Source organism: Anopheles gambiae, chromosome 2 (genome assembly GCF_943734735.2).
Source record: "Anopheles gambiae chromosome 2, idAnoGambNW_F1_1, whole genome shotgun sequence".
In the NCBI taxonomy this organism is placed as follows: Eukaryota; Metazoa; Arthropoda; class Insecta; order Diptera; family Culicidae; genus Anopheles; species Anopheles gambiae.
The window spans coordinates 8,878,482-8,899,802 of NC_064601.1; the positions used below are offsets into that span (position 1 = coordinate 8,878,482).

General features: G+C 47.4%; 1 protein-coding gene across 8 annotated transcripts in view; it reads right to left on the reverse strand.

Annotated features, from left to right (window-relative positions):
• LOC1281447 (ankyrin-repeat and fibronectin type III domain-containing 1) overlaps positions 1-21,321 on the reverse strand; it is a 108,138-nt gene that overhangs the window by 42,487 nt on the left and 44,330 nt on the right. The window contains exon 1 of one of the 8 annotated variants that reach the window (XM_061647914.1): positions 11,608-11,933. The exons of 5 other annotated variants lie outside the window; for them this stretch is intronic. In XM_061647914.1, the coding sequence (XP_061503898.1) occupies positions 11,608-11,641 (34 nt within the window). In that variant the 5' untranslated portion in view covers positions 11,642-11,933. Of the gene's footprint in view, positions 1-8,708; positions 9,734-11,607; positions 11,934-21,321 lie in introns of those variants that run through there. 2 more of the 8 variants (XM_061647907.1, XM_061647908.1) reach the window with 2 other exon arrangements.

The following is a 21,321-nucleotide window of genomic DNA, read 5'->3' on the forward strand; positions in this document are numbered from 1 at the left end:
GGAATGAAGCTGCAAACACTCTTTCCTCTGCGCCTTTGTACCTTAGAGAGATTATTAACCCAAACATCGACAACAGAAAAAAACAATCATTTTTTACGTTGGTGTTTCCCGGCTAGCCTACCTTTCAGGCGCACGCAGCCTATGCTTGTTCCAGAACTTGAAATGAGACGTGTGGCACGTGCCTGCCAGATCTGGGACTTCTCGTAAGACTTCTGTATATACTTAAGCTATACGCTTACAGCACACGATCGTATTAACGCCGACGTGCGCTATTACCGACCGCGAAGGGTTCAAAAAGTTCTGTGTGCTTTCCCAACGCGTCCCATTCTTTTCTTTCGCTCATTTGGGACGATGGGAAGAATGATGGGATTGAATTTTCCGATCCCGCCTCCGAGCTGAATTTGAGTTGATTGTTAAAGTTTTCTGCGTGCCAAACACAAATACACCAAACCAGGTGTGTACGAGCCTAAATTTAGCGGGAATTGAACTTCAGCACCACACATGCTGCAGAACCGGAACCTGCTTAATATGCGCTGAGTCTTCCCGTCCATGCTGCTGATAGGGATGGGGATGCATGTGCAAGATGTGAGGCACAATCTTTTTTCATCACACAAAACTCCTTCCCGGAAAGCCTCTAAATCACACAACGGCGCGCTTTTTAGCCACGTGAAGCACACATCAAAATGAGCGAGCAGAAGAAGTAGGCTACGCTCAACGGTCTGCCCTAACACAGCACCCCGTCCACCAGCAGTTTGGTTATATGCCAAGGTGATGGATACTATGGATGGGAAAACAGAATAAAGCACACTGCTGGAAGGACGAAGCGTTCTTTGCTTGCCTCGCCATGCGCCATGAAGCAATTAATTGCGAAAAGTTTAATTTTATTGCCTACCTACTACCCAGCGATACTACCGGCCCAGAGAAGGCGTCGGGAAAAACAGCAAAAGCAGCGCTTGTCTCGGTGGGCATAACCTGCCTGCACACCTGCGCTTAGTAAGGCCGGAGCTTTTCCAACAACGCAGCCCCAATGGAGTGTAGAACGCTGCGGGTATCTATTAATTAATTCCGATTATTTTTTTTTTACAACCCGGCACAACTTCTGTTCACACCTGCCAAAGTCATTTAAATGTACTTTTATGGTTTATGTTCCTCTAGGCTTCCTCGTGCTGGATAAGGTTAGGATGCGAGCCTTGCGATACTAGCTGAAAAATTGTACGGTTCTCGCCCATTGGGAAACATGCCATCTTACATCACTTTAGTGCCAAACCACCCAATTCCAATGGTTTGCGTAGAACGCGTAGACATTTCACACAAACATCGACCACCACCACCACGACCTTGCCGAGCACGACACTAAATTCCCAGCAAAAAACAACGCGTTAGAGCACAGTTTTATGACACACGCTTCGCTTCGGACGACGGCCGCCGGTGAAGAGACGTGTGCGCTCAGTAACAACAAACAATACGCAAAGTTTGTTCAAAAACTAACGACAGCGAACACAAATAAAGGTTTCCATTACTGTTTTGTGATGCATGTGATGTTTGTGCGGTGTAAAAGATACTATGGAAAGTACTTGCTTGTTTGCAAAGTAACATCTCAAGGTCAACTGTCTGAACCTTCCCGTCGGCCTAGGCGGCTCTCCTTTTTCCCGATAGTCCCCTCCACCAAAGCGGCGTTTGTTTGAGTACGGATCATTATCTCTGGGCCGAAACAAATATAACAACTTTTAAAAATAACCCAACTCTCTGGTAGCAAACTTTTAGCACGACTCTTCACTTCTCCCCTGGACCTCCTGGACTCTTTCATTAGCCTTAAAATGCTGCCTAATTCCATTAGACGCTCAGCGCTTCGCTACCGCCATCGAGTGAGTAGCGAGCGAGCGACGGGCACACCAAAGTACTGATCAAATATTCTACGACAGTACCACCCAGGGGATAAGAGAATGGTCTAAAACCGAACCGGTGCTGCCAACCCACCCATCATCTCCACCTCACACCGGGGACACACACACAAACATTCCTTTCGGGCGATAAAAATCCATTATCTTAGCTAATCCGCGTCGAGCAAAGTGGCTCGCTTTTCCGCTTCGGTTACTAGAGAGCATACTCTTCAAGGGGCGTTCGGGTCATGATTCTACCGTGTCGTCCGCAAAAAAACGGAGGGCAAAAGCTTTACACGCTTCCACACAACAAAGAGCGCAGGCAGCATGCTGGACAGGGAAGCGCTGCTGCAGTGGGTGAAATTATGCACCACGCAATACCCAGCGGGTTGCTGCTGCTGAGGAAGCGAGGAGAAGGTTGTTGTAATGATAAAAGTAGAACAAAGATTTTCCACAAATCAAGAGACGGCTGACGACAAATGGGAAGATGGCAGCAAATATGGCGCGCACACGTAGCGCGCAATGTTTCATATCGCCTCAGAGGATGGGGCGGCCACCAGTCGGTCGGTTCGTTCGGTCAACTAATTGCTGTTTTGCTGTGTGACTGGAAAATATATTTCATTTTGCTTTGCTTTGCACTGCTATCGAGTAAATGAAAAATTACACAGAAATGGTGTCCATTTTCTGGGGGAAATAAAAAATAAATTACAATTTGCGCTCCTAAAAAGGTTACAGCGTCCCTTACAAAATGGGAATAGGGAAAATAGCACTTTTTTGTGACACAAAGTGTATTCAATTGTGAATCACAAAGCATCAGACACGAAGAATGTCCTGTAAAAATGTAAACCAATTCACTTTGTCGCAAAAGCAACCAAAAACCTCCACCAGCAGGCGTACTTTTTCAGCGAGCACTTTTCCAATAAAAACCACATCTACGGTGCTGGTGGTACTAGTTTTGCGGTGTGTCGCGAGCTTAGCATTGGATCTGTATAGCGGCCGCCACCATGGCGAAAGCTTATCGCGCTCTGTACACGTCTACACGTCTACTTCCGACAGTTTGCACAATATTTGATTACCGGCTCTTTGCTATGATCTTTTGGGGACACACTGGCGCGGATGATCTCACTCACCCGGGGATCGGATTTTGATGACACTGGTTGGATAATAAAATTTAGAAACTCTTTGGCCCCGGAGACGGTGCAGCAGCAGCATCATGCTAACGAACCCGCCGCCCCGCCTCGAGTACACCTGACTGTGGCAGGCAAGGGGGTAGTAGCGAAGGGAACTGCGTGCTGCGGTACTGAAGAAACTTGCACAAACCCGACCGGGAAGTTTCACCGCGCACCAACTTGACGGCACTAGAAACTAGTAGCAAGAGCAGAGTTTACGAACGACACGACCATCTTAGAAACCCGAGGGGAGTGGTGCATGGGAAGAGATCGGAGGAGCGCAGTAGTACCATCAGAATGGGAGGATAATTTTGCAGCTTCAAGTTTTCCTCCGAGGAAACGGTTAATGAAAATGTTTGATGATGTTCGACTGGGCTTTCCTCCTTCGGTCGGGCAAAGTTTTCCTGTGACTTTTCCACCACCAGCCAACTTTTAACCCTTGCCTGTGTTCCTCTCTTTTGCACGTCTTGCTCGTTAACCTTAGGCTCACTTGCGTCTTTTGTCTTGCCCGCGCGCAAGTGTGCTACTGCCAAATGTTTCCAGGCTGTACGCACTCCACCCTTTGCTGTACCAGGAAACAGGCTGTGGCCACATCAAACCTATCCATTTATTTTTGCAACTTTTCTCGCAACTGTCTCGCCTTCACCAACCAGCCGTCGCCGTCGTCAGCCGCCTGTTGATGTATTTTGCAACCGAACTTCCGCACCTCTTCCGCCATGTTCAAAAACATGTTCCGGATGCTGCTGTCGCCTGCACCAACGACCTTCCCGGGGCCTTTCATTTGCTTATGGGATGCGTGCACACAATTTCTCCCCATTTTGCTTCTCCTTTCCGCACTCCAGCCATCCTCCAAAAAGGGGAGGTCCCCCAACCAATCTTCTGGCTTGATTGAAATCTTTTTCCCATCAATGCCACTCAACGAGACTGAAATAAAATAAAATAAACCCCAAAATGGCGCACAACATTCCCTCTTTTGCAACGAGAAAGTGCCAAACTCGATTTGTTGATGGCATTTGCGAGCGCGCACGGGGCACCCCATCCACCCAGCGGCGGAAATGCTCTGCCCGGGAATGTTTACAATTGCAGAGAGCGGCGCGCCCGAATTTGGCGTCGGAATTTGTGACATTCGCAGTACGATGGTACCACCGCGCACCAAAGTATTTCCATTTATGCTGCCTTCATTTCCTTTTGCCCTCTGGGGGAGGGGTGGGATGGGAGCACAATTTTCGGTACGAAATGTTTTCCCGTTTGAAGTTTGGGCAGGGAGCGCGAGCTCTTTCCCGGCGGAGCACCAGAGTTTTCGTAGTGAAGTTTTTATTCGTTGTCATTTTGCCGCTTCTGCTGCTCGCTTAACCATTACTCACAATCAATGGGACGACGACCAGCACCCGCACGGGTTCGATGCGCACAGGACCACCAGGGTGCGGCGGGGTGTTACCCGGGAAGGGGTGTCGAAGGGGTCCGCGTTTGTTAGTTGTGTTGTGATCGTACTTTTATCTCGTCACGTCACATCATTACTCCACCAAGCAGACGACACTCCGCCGGTGGAGGCGCAAGGGAGGCGCCTGACGTCGTCGTCTTGGAGGGGGAGAGGGGGAAAAGGGTCCATGAATGATGAGCCTCGCGTGCCCCCACAGTTCCCGATAACGAATTGCTTTCAGAATTAGCTACGGGGGTTACACGGTGGGAAAAGGACAGCAGGCACACCTCGATTTCCCCACGGGGTCGTCGTGCCGAGGCACACACACACAAGGTTTATTAGTGGATGCCCTGGAACCTGGCCAGGCGCTCGGAAAAGGGGATGAAAATGGGAGGGGGGTAGGAAGCGAGATGTACGTAATCGAATTACTACAATTTCGGTCTGCTGATTGAGTAGAACGATTGATGTGAACCGAAGCTACAAATACAGTCGCGCTCAGGTCGCGCTGATGGCAGTCCAATGCTTCAATATTTCAATCAAAGCGTGACGGCTTAGTTAGGGCGCGGGCAATATACATTAGCTTTAAATATTGATGTCAGGACATTTGTCCGTTAAGGTACAATGGTTTGTATCTGCTACGATACATTACATTTAGTGGAGCAAAACACATTTACAGCTCTTATTGAACGCTTGCGTGCTGGCTCCCATGGAGCTTTCTGGTTCAATGCAAGCGTGTTCGGTTTGCGACAGGGAAAATGTAAGTTCGAGTCTCAAAACCACTTCGTAAATTATTATATTTTAAATTGGATTTTCCTTCTGTGCTCTCTATATATGTGTAAAATTCGCTATTTATTCGTATTTTCGCTAGTCAGCACATTCATCACCAATGGCTCAAAAGTATGAAAAGTGAAAAAGGGACACCCTCCCTCAAAAAACCCGATCCCACAAACCTTGATTTATGCTTGACTTCTTTGCTTCGTTTCCATCTTTACTGTAAATTATGCTATTTCCCCTTCTGCTGGAAAGAGTCCTTTTTCGAGTCAAAAGAAATGCCCAAAAAGGGAGTCAACCGAGAGGCCGTGGTACATCCGTGGCGAACCTTCAAAATGTCACACCGATTAAATAGCCGATTTCCTCCTCCAGGTGTGTCCCATTTCCTTTGTGCAGCATCGATCCAGCATCGTTTGCTTCGAAATTTCGTTAAAGCATTAGACGCGCGGCGTGCCAAAAAGTATCAAAACGTCATTCCATCAAAGTACGCAAGACCCTTGCAAATCCTCTGCCCCATATTCCTGACGGTTGCCCATCGAGAGTTTTTATGCCCCCTCCCCGTCCCTTCACAGTACGGGGTGTGTGTGTGTTCTGCCGTTTCACCGTGACACCGCGTGGTCAAGCCTCGTGGGGAAACTGGAAACTCATCCGTGAATGGTGTTTTTCCTTCTTTCCTCTCTCAACGCACGCTTCTTCGGGTCTATGGGTAGGTCAGAAAATGCGAGAGAGCCAAATATTCCCCATTTCGCATCCTCCCTCCATCCTTCCGAACCAGCTGTTAATGGATCCGTACCGTGTAGTGGCCCGTGGCAAAGCGCACCATTCCGGTGGGACGATTTTTTCATCCTCTTCCGTTTTTGGTTTGTCAAAAAGCGAAACAAGGTCACAGGATTGACGACGGTTCGGCGGGTGAGTTGGCGAAGCGATCTTCAAGCGAGCAGCTGCCATCGGGTGCCAAATTGAGGTCGATTTGTTGGTGTTGCCCCGCCAGCGATCCGGGAGGAGGCATCTGCGAGCCGTCGTCGTCCATCGTGTTTAGGGTTGGGATGCTCGGATGGGAAAAGCCGGCTCCTTCTGGGGAACGCCGGTATGGAGAAGAGGGATACAAATTGGTTTCTTCGCTTTTGGCGCTTGGAACACGGCCCACAAATCGGCCCCGGGCCAGGAAGAATTGCGAGGTTGCCAGAAATGATTATTATGTGTTTGTTTCGCTTACAGCGTGAATTTGTTTGATGGTGTTGTTGGCTGCCGGCGCAACGCATTTTGGAAGGGATTTTCGGGGTTTTCTACCGCTTGATTGATAAGTTGTTTGAACATGTTCGGCACGTTCGAGGAAGGACACATTTATGCTGTCATTCCGAAACGGAATGATTAGATCAGCCCCCCCCGTCGGTAGCAGCCCAAGTAAATCATCCGACGCTTAACACAATGACTTGTTTTCTGACTTTCGAGAAATGATAGCAATCTGTTCACGGAAGCCAGCAAGGGATTTCTATCGTTTGGCGGGGGTACGAAACCTTCCAACATTTACATTCCACTTGCTTCCCAAACGTCGTAACCGGTGCACAAATAATGCTCAAAACTGTGGCCGATTATAGCCTTGTCAATAGCGCGCGCGCGTTGTGACATAAGGATGACTACACCAAAGGGTACAGCAAGAACCGTCCCACCGTCTGTCGAAGTTGCACAGTTTAATGAGCCGGTGGCACCGTGGCAGTTCCCGGGAACCCCATGAACCACGAAAGATGTAATTAATCCGTTACATAAAAGCAAAGATGAATGCGATACGCGGCAGCAAACTACCGTGGTGTTCGTCGTCATCTGCACCCTCCCCGATACAATGGAGTAGTAGTAGTAGTAGTAATGCGATGCAGCATCTAACACGATCGAAGAGGAAAGCTCGTTTCATTGCGATCGCGAGATGGAAAAACCGTCGCCCGCGTGCGCGGTAGAGAAACTTACTTTCTCTTTCCCCACTGAGGCGAAAGCCGTGCTCGTACGTCCCCCGCCGATTGCCGTGCGTGGGAGAAAACAGCGTCTCGCACCGTGCGCGGTAGTAATACAATTTCCGCAGCTTTCCTTTTCAAACAAAGCCTCTTTGCTTCGGCCCCAGCGATACAAACAATACGCAGGTGGAGGCGGGAAAATTGTGGCAACGAAGAAGAAAGAAAGCAATACGCCAACCTAACGGGGTGCTTACGGGACCGGGCGAACGGACACCTAATATTTTTGACGCGACGAACCGCAACATGACAACATCCGGATGATTTAACCCTGTCGAGGTTGTCAAAGCTTGACAAGCTTTTTTTGGTTCCGGTGACGGTGCTTTGCTTCTTCCCATGACTCTCGCCTCACCATTAAATTGTTCATTTTTTGCTCCACAACTGACAGCACAACAATGTCTTCCATTTCTAGACCCTTATCTCAACGGAGTGTCGTAAGAGAGAGAGAGAGAGAGAGAGAGAGAGAGAGAGAGAGAGAGAGAGAAAAAAGAGGAAAGGTTAGCTATGAAAGCAACTATCAAAACAAACCGCTACGCGTACGGTATGGTAAAAAGCTCTCGTGCGCTCTTAACCCGTTCTGTGTGCGCCGAGCAAACACATCATTTGACATTCTGCTTACGGCCCCAGGCTATGCATAGCCGCCAACAGCCAAGTTAAAGCCAGACAAGCGTAAAGAGCCATCCCTCGAAGCGGGCTGGGAGAAGCGTAAATAGAACGCGCGACAAACACAGCACGAAAGTGAATCTGAAACTGAACGGAATTTGACAGTTTGAATTCAAATAACCGCCGCCGACACCAACAGCTCCAAGGTGACAGAGCGACGTTCGGTACACGGTCGGATCTAGGCTGCATGGTCCAAGTAGCACACAATTGTTTTTTTGTTTTTTTCTTTTTGCATATCTATTTGGCCAATATGGGAGAAAGGCAATGTTGACGCCGATCCAGCTAATGTAAAGCTGAAGTGGAGAAGACGGTTGGTTCCCTCTTTTGTGTTTTTTTTTTTCATTTTCCAGATGAATATTCCCTTCCCATAACACGCGCGCACGTTTGTCTCGAACTCAGCTCGACATCATCATGGCCACCAGCCCCCAAAAGGGAGTGGATTTTCACTTGTTTTCCATCTTCATTCTTCTGTGCTTCTCTCTCTCTCTCTCTCTTTCTCTTTCTCCTCGGTTTTCCATCTTTCCATCGTTACGGAGGATTTTCTTCCCACTGTTTTTTTCCCGACTGCTCGCGGCACGACAATTCACTCTTCATTTCATTCGGAAAATGAGACAGTGAAGCAATTTTTCCGCGATTAATTTCACTTTTTTTTGTTTGCTACGTTGCCGCCCATCCATCCAGCTTCTTGTCTTCCACGTCGTTTGTCGATTTGCTTTCCACGCTCAATTGCCAACCGTTTCTTTCTTCCTTTTGTTATGCGGGGCACACATTGGGAAAAAGGTGGAGAACGTTTCCAACATACATTCAGCCACAACACACGGGGCCCCCGCACGCCCTCACACACACGCTGCGTTTCTTCTCTCCTTCCTGTGTTATCTTTCGAACCGTGTGTGCGCGCGCGGGAAGAAGGTTTTTCACTGCACTGTCGACGACGTCGTTCTTGCTTCCTCTTCACTGCACACGTTTCACATTTTCCAAAGCCCGTCACCACAGCAACGCGGGAGCTTCTTTCGGTATGTGTACATGTGTGCGTGAGTGTTATGTGCAAACACAAGACGATAAAAATGTACACTTTTCTAACGCGTTTTTTAATACTTTCAACATTTCCTTCGGCTTCACAGACACACCACACACCCACTACAAGCGTAAAACACTTGGCACTGCCTGGTTAAAGCCATAACGGGAAGGTTTGTTTTTTCGCTTTTCTTCCTTTTTGTGAGTTTTAATTGAACTTGTGGAAACTCGGCACCATCATACTGAGCACCGCACACGATCATCATAACAAGAAGCAAGAGGAGCGGCGCGAGACACGCGTATCTGTGTGTGTGTGGAGGTGGTTGGGATTTTATTTCCCTGTTTGTTTCACTTTCGAGACGCTTGTTTTCTAGATTCATTTATTAGCTTCATCGTTGGAAAGCATTGCTCAAACTTCACACACAAACTGAAAACAAACACACACGCGCCCCGGCGAACCACAAACGATCGGTGGTTGCACTTTCTCATGTTCACATTTGCCGACCCCTTCTTTCTTTCGCGTAACCAACTTCTGCGTCGGCGGATCGCACGCGCGTCTTGAAGCACCCCCTAACCCTAGTTTAGCTTATAGCGCCGACAGCAGCTCGCATTTTCGACTCCTACCGGTAGACGGCATTGCAGAATGGCACCAAAAACACAAAAACGGGGAACTTTTCACTTGATCTTGAAAAAACACAGTAAGCAATTTGAATGTCAGCCTTCAAATTCGCTTCGATCAGCACTTTGGTGAGTGTGTGCGCGCGCGCGTTCTTCGTTCTAACTGACAAAAACAAATGCCCTCTTCTCGCGTGTCCGCTTTATGCTGTATGTTCACGCATCTTTTCTACTCTACCCACACACACACACACAGATACATAGCCTAGCGTAGGGATGTTCTTAAATGAAAAAAAAAGTTATGTTGCACCACCACAACCACAAGCGTTGTCAATGGAGAACGCGCGGCTAGCATCGTCTACCACTACCAAACGACGGCCGCGCATCAAGCTTACGCACACGCACCAATAATACACGTACAACGCAGTGAGCTGTGAAGTATGCGTGTACGGGTACGGCGCGAGACGAACGAGTGTTGTGTTTGAAAACAAGCCGCACCATAACGGTCAGAAACAGCTGCAGCTGTTCAGCGACCCTGTTCCCTTTTTCCACTCCCTTTTGCACCCTTCACAAGGGGTGTGCGAGCGTGTGTGTGTGTGTTCTGTGTTGATTTTATCCAGCCACATGGTGGATTTGCTTGAGCGGCTGGAGGGAGGCGAATATTTTCTTGCCCTTTTTATTCCAACAGGATTTTCAGTGGTTCTCAACGAATAAGAATAGTAAGGGAATTTCTAATAGAGATTTTAAATATAGGTCCATTACATTGGAGTCCTTAAAGAGAGCAAAATATTATAAACTGACATTTGTCAATTTTATACAATAAAGTATAATATCGAAATTGTTCATATTGGTAATAAGAAAATGTATTACTTGTAATTGAATTGTGTGATATTTGGAGCTCAAACAAAACGTACCGACGTTAATGATTCATAGAACTCTGACACACCTTATTAATCGCCTTTAAAGTTTCGCTAGTTACTTTCAAAGCCAGTAATAGATCTCTTCGAACATGATCCTTAAAGTTTCCTAATATTTCTGCAAACATCTAATAGCATGCACTTACTCGTTCCGCTAAAGACATCATTATTGTTGACCTTTAAAAAGAAAAATGAATCATATTGTCTGCCCTTGCACACACAGACACACACACACACACACACATAACACACCAACAATCAGCGCAAGAAGCACGGGTGCAGTTAAAAACAAACAACAATTTATAAAACAACTCTCGCCCAAAGTTACACCACCTGCGTCGTTCAGCAGAAATCTCGTTAACAAATCGTCCTTTTTTCCCTCGACATTTTCCAATACTCCGACTCCCCCCCCCTCCCCCCTCCCCCTTGTGTATTGGACCAATCTGGACGCTGTAACCTTTCTTCCTACCATCAGGGGGGTTGTATCATAATTTCGGAGCGTACTTTTTATTTGCCCATTTTCAGGTGCCAACTCCCAACAGGATTCCCTGCTCTCTCTCTCTCCCCTTCAAAAGCGCAAAGACGTCGTTAGCCCCGAGGAGGTTGCCAAAAGCATCCGATATTTATGGATGGGGTAGAGGTAGGAAGGTTGATGGTGGCATGCAGCAGCAGCAGTAGCAAACTTTCAAAGCTTTCGAGCAAGGGGATTTTTGATTCGATTTTCCAACCACATCCCGCCCCACGCACTGCCTTCTTTCTCGCTTCCCCATCATTGCCATTTTCTTGAGGCAGTCTAATAATCGACAGCAGCGTGCCAACAATAAACGAAGAGAAGAAAAAAACCCCAGGTGAAACAGGTGCAGTTCCTCGGAAATGAATGTGCAAATTTTCACATTGTGTACCCTGCTGTGTCTCTCACCCGGTAAGCCTATTTTCCTTTTGGTGCTTTTGTGCGTGTGTGCGTGTGGGCGTGCTGGTGGATGGTAGGTGGTGATGAGATACAACGTTAACAATAACTCTTCCCTCTGCTTTGCTTCCTTTCGCCTGCAAAGGGGGGAAGAAACAAACGGGCAAGTGCGTTTTGGTGAAGCTTTCCTCCAACATCATCCGGAGCGTGTGTGTGTGTGGGTGTGTGGTTGGTGTGTAAAATCTTACCGAAGAAGAAAAACGATCGCCGTATTTTACACATTTTCTCGGGCCTTTCGGGTTGCTTGCACACGGTCGGATTTTGAGCACTTCGGGAGTCCTTTACCGTACCTGGGGTCGCGCACGTGTTCTACTGCTGGCCCGTACCAGCAGCTGCCATATTTCGTTAGTAAGTAGCTGTAGCTAGCTTAAATGCCATACGTCTTTAAAAACTGCCGTAACAAGCACAATCAAGGCACAGCGAGAGTGGTTTGGGTCCCTTCTTGCTAACCGGTGAAGCTCTAACAAACTGTGTACTATTTATAGCTACTTGCGACCTGTTTTTCGCGTTCTACTGAACTGAACCCTCCAGCCAGCCATCCCACAAAGCGCACATGTCTACTGCTTGTGTAATGTATTTTTAACAAACGACAGAAGTACTGTGCTGAAGCTGTTTAAGCCTAATCTACAAAGTTAAAGCTTTATGTTTGCAGCTCACTGGGTTGTGAGCGTGTTGAAGTGAGCTTACGCACCCGTACAAATCCAATTGGAAATATTTTCGGAACAGCCTTCGGAACCTTTTTTGCTCATTTGCAATCCAATCATACACACTTGCATTCGTTTGGGATAGAGAGTAAAGATGAGCTATTTCTAAAAATCATTTAAAAAAAACAATCCAATACATTTAAAAACATATGTGCCTCCCCTGTAGCAAACGCACCGTGTATCCTCTGTTGGGCTGTTTGTTTGCGTGTGGTAGTTTGTCCATGTGAGTTTGAGATGCGCTAGAAACACGAGCAAACCATCGTTTTGTTTTTGGGGGGGAGTTGCACATATGCACACACGTGTTACACTTAACGTACTCACCTCCCCGCCGCACTGAGTGTTTTGAAGTGCAGCAGGGTGGTGACGTGGGGGGAAGACGTGATGTTGTTGTTGTGCCATCTATCTCGTCGACTTCAAAACATTCCGTGTCTTACACACCCACTCACACTAATCCGCGCCTTCCAACCAAAAACGGAGTAAGACATATGCAATCTCAGCTCAGTTGGTTATCGATTTTCCATCTTCCAAGAGAAGCATCCTTCTTGCTGGTGGTCCACGGGGATGCATCTACATGTTGTTTACACTTCCAGCAGGGTTTTAGTGCAAACCATGTCCCACCACCACCACTAGTCTCCCCTTTTGGATCGCTGCGCTTGTTTGGTGAGCTTTCACTTCCATCTTCCGAATTCAATTACAGATTCCGCGGAGGGAAAACTGTGCGCGCGTCTGTGTGCTAGGGAAGGATTTATTAGCAAAGGCATGTGTGTGAAGTGGAAATTTCGTTGCCTTCTGAAGCTTTCCCAATCAAACAGTCTGGAGCAGTGATGGGTAAAGTTGGCAAAAATTCGGAGACATCTTCGATCCAACTTCTAAAATGTCGGAACCAACTCCCGGAAGGTAGGTCCACCCAGCATTATCCAGAGTCGTTCGAAGTAGTCAGGAATCGCCTGGAGTGAGCCTCGAAACAAAAGCCTGTAAACGAAGTGCGCAAAGTGAAAGACAAAAAACATCACAAGCACATTGCACTGGACAACTCTGAACGACTCCGGACAACTTCGGACGACTCCGGATGACTACGACTCCGGTAGACTGCGATCCGGACGACTATGACTTCGGATGACTCTGGACGACTCTCAGCGACTCCGGACGATTCCGAACGCGACTCCGAACAACTGCGGACGACTACTACCGACTCGGGATGACTCTGACTCCGATCGACTCCGAAAGACTCCTATCCGAACGACTACGACTCCGAAAGACTACGATCCGCACGACTCCGGATGACTCCGGATGACTCCGGACGTCTCCTGGCGACACTGGACGACTCCAGACGACTCCGACCGGAACTAGTGGTTCCCATTTTGCCGGAATCGGAATCGGACCGTCAATAATTGGATCGGAGTCGTGGGTACGCTCCAGAGAGCTCATCACTAGCCTGGAAGCAACGCCATTCTGCAAAGGGGACTCTCGTGTGCGTTCCATCCAGCTCGCTTGGAAGCAGTTTCTGTGACTGTCGCTTCGTTTCTTCCGTGAAGCATACCATCCCAACCAACATCCGGGAGATATTAATTAATTTACAAATGCAGATTATTTTATACAGATTGCATTCCGGGTAAACAGCTACCGGTGCTTTAAATGAAGCACAGTAAATATGATACACATTCTGCAATTAGGATGCAGCATGAACAATTCTTCCTTTTTCATCCCGAAAAACAATCTTTAATCGATGTATTGAAAATGCATGAACAAGCGGTATTAAGTATCCGCTGATGATAAATAATAAAACAAAGTATCTCTACAGAAGCATCCCATTCAAAGCGATAAGCGATCGTAGAAAATGTAATCATTCCACTCGATAAACATTACCCGTTGGCTTTTTCATAGCGAATATCACCCTTTTCGGAAGGCGAATGCTTACGGAAAGCGCAAAACGGATGAGGCTTTTTTTTATGTGGAAGATTTACATAAAATTGCTCGAATGGGAGCAACAAACATAATAAACCGCATTTTGGTTTTACGTTTTCCTTCCAACTGCCATCCAGCGATGATTTTTGGCTCTCAGTACATTTGGTTGCCGGAAACGAAGGAAAACAAAGTGCAGAAGTGTAATAGCCTTTTGGCCGGTAGAGTTGCAGTCGAAAAAAAACACGGACCCAGGAACACATTAGTAACCTTCAATGGAGTTTTTGTCTGTTCCATTCCAACGTTGGAATGTGCAATAATTAATTCCGAGCACCAATTGGGTGCTTTATTTTTTGCAAACAGTATCGAAAGGGGAATTTTTAACACACCTGCAAAACTTTGATAGAATTGAATCACCTTAAAGCTCATAAAGCTCATGTAAAATGACACTGTTTCGTTCGTGCCCATCGGACCGTCCAACTGTGTGTCGCTGGCACGGTTTTCCACGTGCCAAAGTTCGACCGGGGGGAAAACAACACTTCAACTGCTCGACAAGACACTACTACACCACCGGACACGGGTGCTCCGGAGGATCGATAGCATGTAATCGATTCCTCGTTTCTAATTGAGATGCGGTCCCCCCAGTGAACCGTCGGAGTGGAGGGGAATGTATTGTCAAAGCGATAGCTTCGCGCAACCATCGACAAGGCTCTCTCACCACGGTAACCGGATCTACTGTGTAGGAAAAGGGAAGAGAGCTTGGTGCTTGGTACGTGTGTCCACCAACGTGGAACTGTGGATGGGTTTCACTGTCACTGTCGCCGTACCATACAGCCCGGCCCGAACGCTCAAACACCAAGGATGACAAAAGGGCAGAAATAACCGGACCGCGCCCACACGAACAGCTCTCGTTGCTTCCTGCTCCCGGTTCGTAGTGGTTACCAATTGATGGCATATAAATTGAATAATTATTGACATTAATAAGTAATGCCCGGATGGGTCTCCCATTGTCCAGCGGTGTGTGTATCGGGCGAAGCTGAATAGCTGCGATGCTTCAACATGCCAATGGCAATTCCGCACACCACAAAGAGAGAGAGAGGGGACAAGAAATTGGATTCTATCCGGCAGATGGCATATAGTTTCATCTGAAAGCTTCCCGCAGCTTACCAACTTGCTATTATCTCTTTTTGTCAATTACACACACACGCGCAATCAGTACGCGAACCAATGTTTGCACAGGTTCACACACACACACAATTCGAATACTGCATGTTTAATGGGTAGTTGCGGGGTGAGTGAGAAATTCAAACAAAACTATTCGACACGCTTCGAGCAGTTAGCAGCACAAGCAATACGCTACGCTGGATTAGTGAACGGATTGCACTTGATTAGTGCCGAAAGACAAACACTTTCGGTAATTAGCGCATTCGCAGCATTATGCACACGAGTGTAGTGCCCATTTACATCGGAATTAAGTCAACCACGTTGTCAAGAGACGAGCAGCGAATCAATTAATGCGAGCTACATCATTCACCACACGTTTGGCTCCTTCGGTTGGCTTTAATCTAACGAAATCTTATTACCGGCATGCCATACAAAAGCGTGCTCCGCTCAACCGCAGCGTACATTTGCGGCAAGTGTGTGCTTTTCATTGCGGCCACTTTGGGTCATATTTTATGCAACATTTTGACTGTAAGGCCAAAGACGTTCCTCGCACGTGCGGAGAGTTTGGAGTATAAATTGTTTTAAATTGGAATGGAAAATTCAACCTCTTATCTCGTTTTTGCATACACCCAGATATGAGTGTGCAATTTAAGGATGATAAATAACCTTCAAACGCGATAAAGTGTAACCCCAGTCAGCAGCCAGCAAAGGGCACACTTAAAGCTCCAAACAAAAATGCTTGCTCGCTTCGATCGATGTTTTTGTTGTACGACTTAATCATATAATGTCGTCAAACATCGCCCAAGACACGAACGACTGCATAAATATGATATTTTAGACGGGCAACCTGCTCTTTCGTCTCAACAAGTTGGTAAGAATATAGTCACCATGCCCATGCCTGTTCATCGATCATCGATCGTTGTAGATACACACACAACAACACACACACACTAACAAAACCAAGAGAACTGAGCAGCAGTGTGCTAAAAACTTACTAGACGTAAGGGTCATTTATCATAATTCTTCTTCTCACCCCACCTACCGTACAAAGTTCACCATATCAAGCAGTGTGGAAATGTAAAATAAACTTGCTCGTTTGGTATCGCTTACAACTTTGCACCGGCAGGCACCACAGCACACCAGGCCGGAAGCTCCCGATCAAATTGGAAGCTCATTTTTGCACTTTTCGAGCGGCACAGCACCGGATGAAATGTATGGCTGGGGGGCAGTGGGAGGGAAAAGCATGCAGCAATTAGCAAAAAGTGTTAAACGGACCAGCCACCAAAAGCATCACACACCGGCCCGCTCGTGGGTGGTGTCGTATTGCTTTCCTCCATTTTGAGCTGGAAAGTGTGTTAAGGGTCACGCGCGTCCAAGTAGCGCCATTTCAGAGCTTCACCGGAAATACACATTTCATCACCCACACGCGGACCGGGGAAGGGAACGTTTTCAACACATTACACCATCACATCGTGACGCTGGTCTTTCGCCACTCGTAGCGGAGTGCAAAAAAAAGCTCCTAATTAACTAATTAAGGCAAAGGGTTTAAACACACACACGCACCACACAAAGAGCAATCGATTCGCAATATTATTATAATAGGCACTTTGGCGCAGGCCAGGAACACACTTGAACGGTGTAATGCTGTGGAAACTACTTTGCTGAAGGATGCCCTCATCACAGCACAGGCCACACACGTCACTGTTGTGCCAACAGTGTGGAGAGGGCTCATACTCTGCTGTAGTAAGCTTGCGGCGATGTGAACTTGGATGTGTGCTGGGTGTTCCCTATTCCCATTTCGGATGCGGTTTAGGGATGCGAACCCGCGCTGTGTTGCAGTCGAGAATGAGCCGCGAACGATAACTGTGCGATCGGCATAACTTTACAACCCGCCAGAGCCACTTACCGCCATTGTTTGGCGGGGGATGTTCTAGTGCCCCATCGTGCCTTCTTACTTCCGATAATGACGCACACCCTCAACACCTCCCTTACTTGCCTCCATCTAATCAACGTGGGAGCATCACTAGTGAGGACGTTTCGAGAGGTCCAACCACAGCCAACTATCTGGAGTGCCGGAGGAAGGGGACCGATTAGTGCGGTTCGCTTCATTAGACGCACGCTCGCGTTCCTCCGCTCCGTTCTGAAGGGGGGGCTTCTTTTCCCACCAACCATCCCAACCCTCAATAGACACACTTTGATTGATTGCATTGTACACACGTGGTGCACTGGGGCAGAGAGCTGGACTGGATGTGGGCTGGAGGTGGGAGAATGTGCATACAATTTCTGCCCACACAACTGCCCAACTTTTCGTGATAGCCGCCAGGTACGATGGGAGGTGGGAAGTGGTCGGTCGTGCAACCCATTAGAACTGGGTGGCCAAACACACTCTCTATCGCTCGCGCGCGCCCCGAGGCAGTGCTGTTGCTTGCGCTGTAGCGCGTCAGCACGTGGTGCAGGATGCTTGAAAATTGCACCACGACGAGCAATTTGCGGCCTCGTGAAAATTGTTGATTCATTTTCATCTCAAACACCATTTTTCGGTGGGGAAACGGGGGAAGCGCGTTCAGTTTTGCTTTCGTTACCACTAGGCGGCATTAACATTATCGACAGCTCAATGCAAGCTGATGGAGAGCCAAATAAAAAATACCACGAACAGACACAAACAGTAAATAGGAGAGTCGATTTGTGAGGCACGTCCAACGGACTACAGGGGGGAGAGAGAGAGAGAGAGAGAGAGAGCTAGGATGTGCGTTATCGGTTTATGGCATTTGTACCACACGCGGTGCGGGAGTATTATTTGGGAAAATTTATCGGCCTTTCTCTAGCCTTTTGGGAAAATTTACAACCGCCAATACCCGCCGCACAGACGGCCATACCATACCATATTGACTTTGTTAGGCGGGATGTGATCGGCGTGAAAAATGGAAAGTCGCAACGATAGCACATTTCTATTGCGAAAGCTTCGGGTAAGCACGGGCAAAAGAGATCGATGGCATCGAAAGCGAAATATCGCAATTTCACTGGAGCACGAGGAATCCTCGGACAGTTTTCCAGCATTAGTCGTTTTTTTTTTCATCGAATTTCGGCAATAAGTTGGGTTAATGCGTTTTTTGAGGTTGTAATGTGTTAACACTAAATTGATATGTGCAAGTTTCTGGATTTTTTCATTACATTACGATTATTGTAGCACAGATTTTGTTAAGTAGAGAGCATCGGGCGTATTTATTTCGCTCGTAATTCGCGAAAGAAGCCTCTCGAAGCATTCAAAACGGCTTCGTTACTCACAATTGCTCTGCACATTGCATACTTTACGGAGTACCATTACTCCTGAAAGTATGCAAATCAAGCCAGGGAAATTTGTTTTCGCTTTTAAGAGCAAAATTACTTTTTTTTCTCTAAAATTCAATTAATTTTGTTATGACCTGGTCGTTGAAAGATATTTTATTTATTTTTCATTTTTTTTATGTTGTGTAAAATCCTTTTGCAATTATTCAATATTTTGCCTTGTGTTGCTTCCCTTTTCCGTCCAACTAATTTAATCACACTAATTGTGAACCCACTTTTCATGAGCATGAGCTTTCGAGTCTAATTATTTGTTTCACGCTTTTCTCGTTCCCCCCTGCTTTTCCGCTCCCTTTCGTGCACCTCGTACCGAGAAAGCTGCACCGCCACAGGGAACTCGAGTGATTGTTCATGCAGCACGAGCGCATCGCAAAAGTTGCATCTGGCGTTGGCGTTCTCCAGCTCCGGACCCAGACTCAACCCTCGGAATGGTCGGAAATAAATTTTGCTCTCTAATTAAGGCACAATCGATCCGTTCCTTCCGACGAACGAGGGACACACACACAGTTTGTGCCTGGAGTTCGCCAGAGTTCTGTGTGTGTGTGTGTGTGTGGGCTCAAGTCAAACTTTGCCATGTTCGATTGTTTATGTCAAGCAAACTACAGAGCCAAACCGCAAGCCTGCGGAAGGAGTTTTTGACTGGTTTTGTACCGGGGAAATTCCCTCGCATGACAAAAGTTACATCCCAGGTCACACAGCAGCAGATTGGGAATGGAGAGTTAGGATAGCGATAGCCAATGGACACCGCACGGCAAACTGAGGGTAAGTGTTTATCGTTAAGAAGCGCACTTTATTGACCACTAATGCTGCGGCAAAGGATCGGGGCTACCCGAACGTGGCGCTGCGTGTTTGCGTCAAGCGAAAAGGATATGCGCGCGTGCTCTGTTGGTGGGTTCGGTGTTTTCATGTCGCCACTGCTGACCGTCGTCGTCCCAATGGCTATGGCATAAATTGGCACTGATGATAGTGTGCAGTAAAGTCGGCAACTTATCGGCTCGTGAGACAAACCGATTTTAACAAGCTGAATTTATGAAGGTTTCGCTCCGTTGAAGGCATCTTTATTGAAGCTGCATCACATAATTGCTACGCTTCACACCATGCTACAATGGACTAAATGATTGATCGAAATGTGGACACAAATCACATCGATTAATTTAAATACGATGATGAATACTAATAATCTGATGCACATCTCGCTCAGTGAATGCGCATCGTACGCAGCATTCAAAACAAAATTCAGATCAATCATTTCATTAAAATGCCATCATTCACCGAGAACGCCAGGCCAGACTAGAGCACACAATCGTTGCACCATTAATTAAGAGAACCATAACGCACTGAAGGAAAGGAGAGGGTAAAACGGGGCTGTCTAATGATCTGTTAAGCAATGCACCAGACTCCACAGAGACTCCACCACTACTGAGAAAGCGCATTTCATCGTACTATCGCTGCTGCACGGAAGCAACAGGGCTTTCCGGCCGTTCGTGCAACACCGCCCACCGTACAAACGAATTTCAAAGTCAAACCAAAGACCAAAACCATACTAGCGCGCCCAGCCAGATTCGTTCAATTGAGTCCAATAAAAGTCCAGATTCATAAAATCCCCATCAATCACCGGGTAGGAGAATTTTCATCGCTGGCAAACGAAAAAAGCACCAACCAACGCACCGTACTCTATGATGGTCCGTGGTGGTGATGGTCGTCTGCAGCTTCCAGACGCTTCAGCCGGCTGAAACGCAAGACCACAGCGCTCTACCAGTAGCAATAGCAAAGCTATGCATACACCCCGGGGTCATAAATCAACATTTACCGGTCTTTGTGCAATCTCGTGCCCAGAGACCGACCGAGCGCGGGCGCGCTTTGTGCGACTTTTCTATGCTGGGGCTTCTCTCAGGGCTCGGGGTCCAAAATAATCGAAATCGAAATATGAAACTGTATCAATCACGGAGACGATACGATCCTTCTCGCCTCTGTCCAAGGTTTTGTTTTCGGTACGTAATCAACTTTCGGCCAATCCAAACCTTCCACAACGCCGCTCCCACCACTCTCCTGCGCTTATTAGTTTCTCCCAAAGGGATGCCCTTCCCAGCTTAGGGCTGGAAACCTAGCCGAGGCTGTAAAAAAGTGTAATGGAAAATCAACCTTGCTAAAAAGCCTCACGGGTTCTTCCCCTTCCCCTTCCCATCGTATCTGGCAGTTGACCTCTCATGGACCAGACTTCCCAGAGTCTGTGAATTTCTGTGAAAAGTAACAAATATTCTCGTTATCTGGTTCCATCAATTTTTTCATTTTTTCTAACCTCTCTCTCTCTCTCTCTCTCTCTCTTTAGTAATTTCTTTTTACTCTCACTACCCCGCCACAAACTCTGATTACAATCGATCTCTGTACTGATGACGCACTGGAGGCTAGGACCAAACACAGACAACGTAGTAAAGCAAATCGAGAACCTTCCCTACAACTCCCTTCTATTGAAGCGTCTCATCCTCGGAGGCAAATAAAAGGATACCTCTGGCAAGTGGAACTGGTCTCGAAAGTGCAGGCCGAAGGTCTCGCTAACGTCTCCGAACGGGCGCGCGAACACAAGCGCACACACACACTCGTTTATTGTCTGTATGGTGGTTCTCGCCCGTCGTGTGTCCGGTTCAGGCGTCCTCGCTCATCATTCTTAATTCAATCTAATTTAGAAACCAAAGAAAAGGAAAGCGGACATGGAAGCAACTCCTCTCTCACCCAGGGGCCCGCATCTCCGGCTACTAGATCCTTCGCTCGCACTGGACGCCACGACCGGGG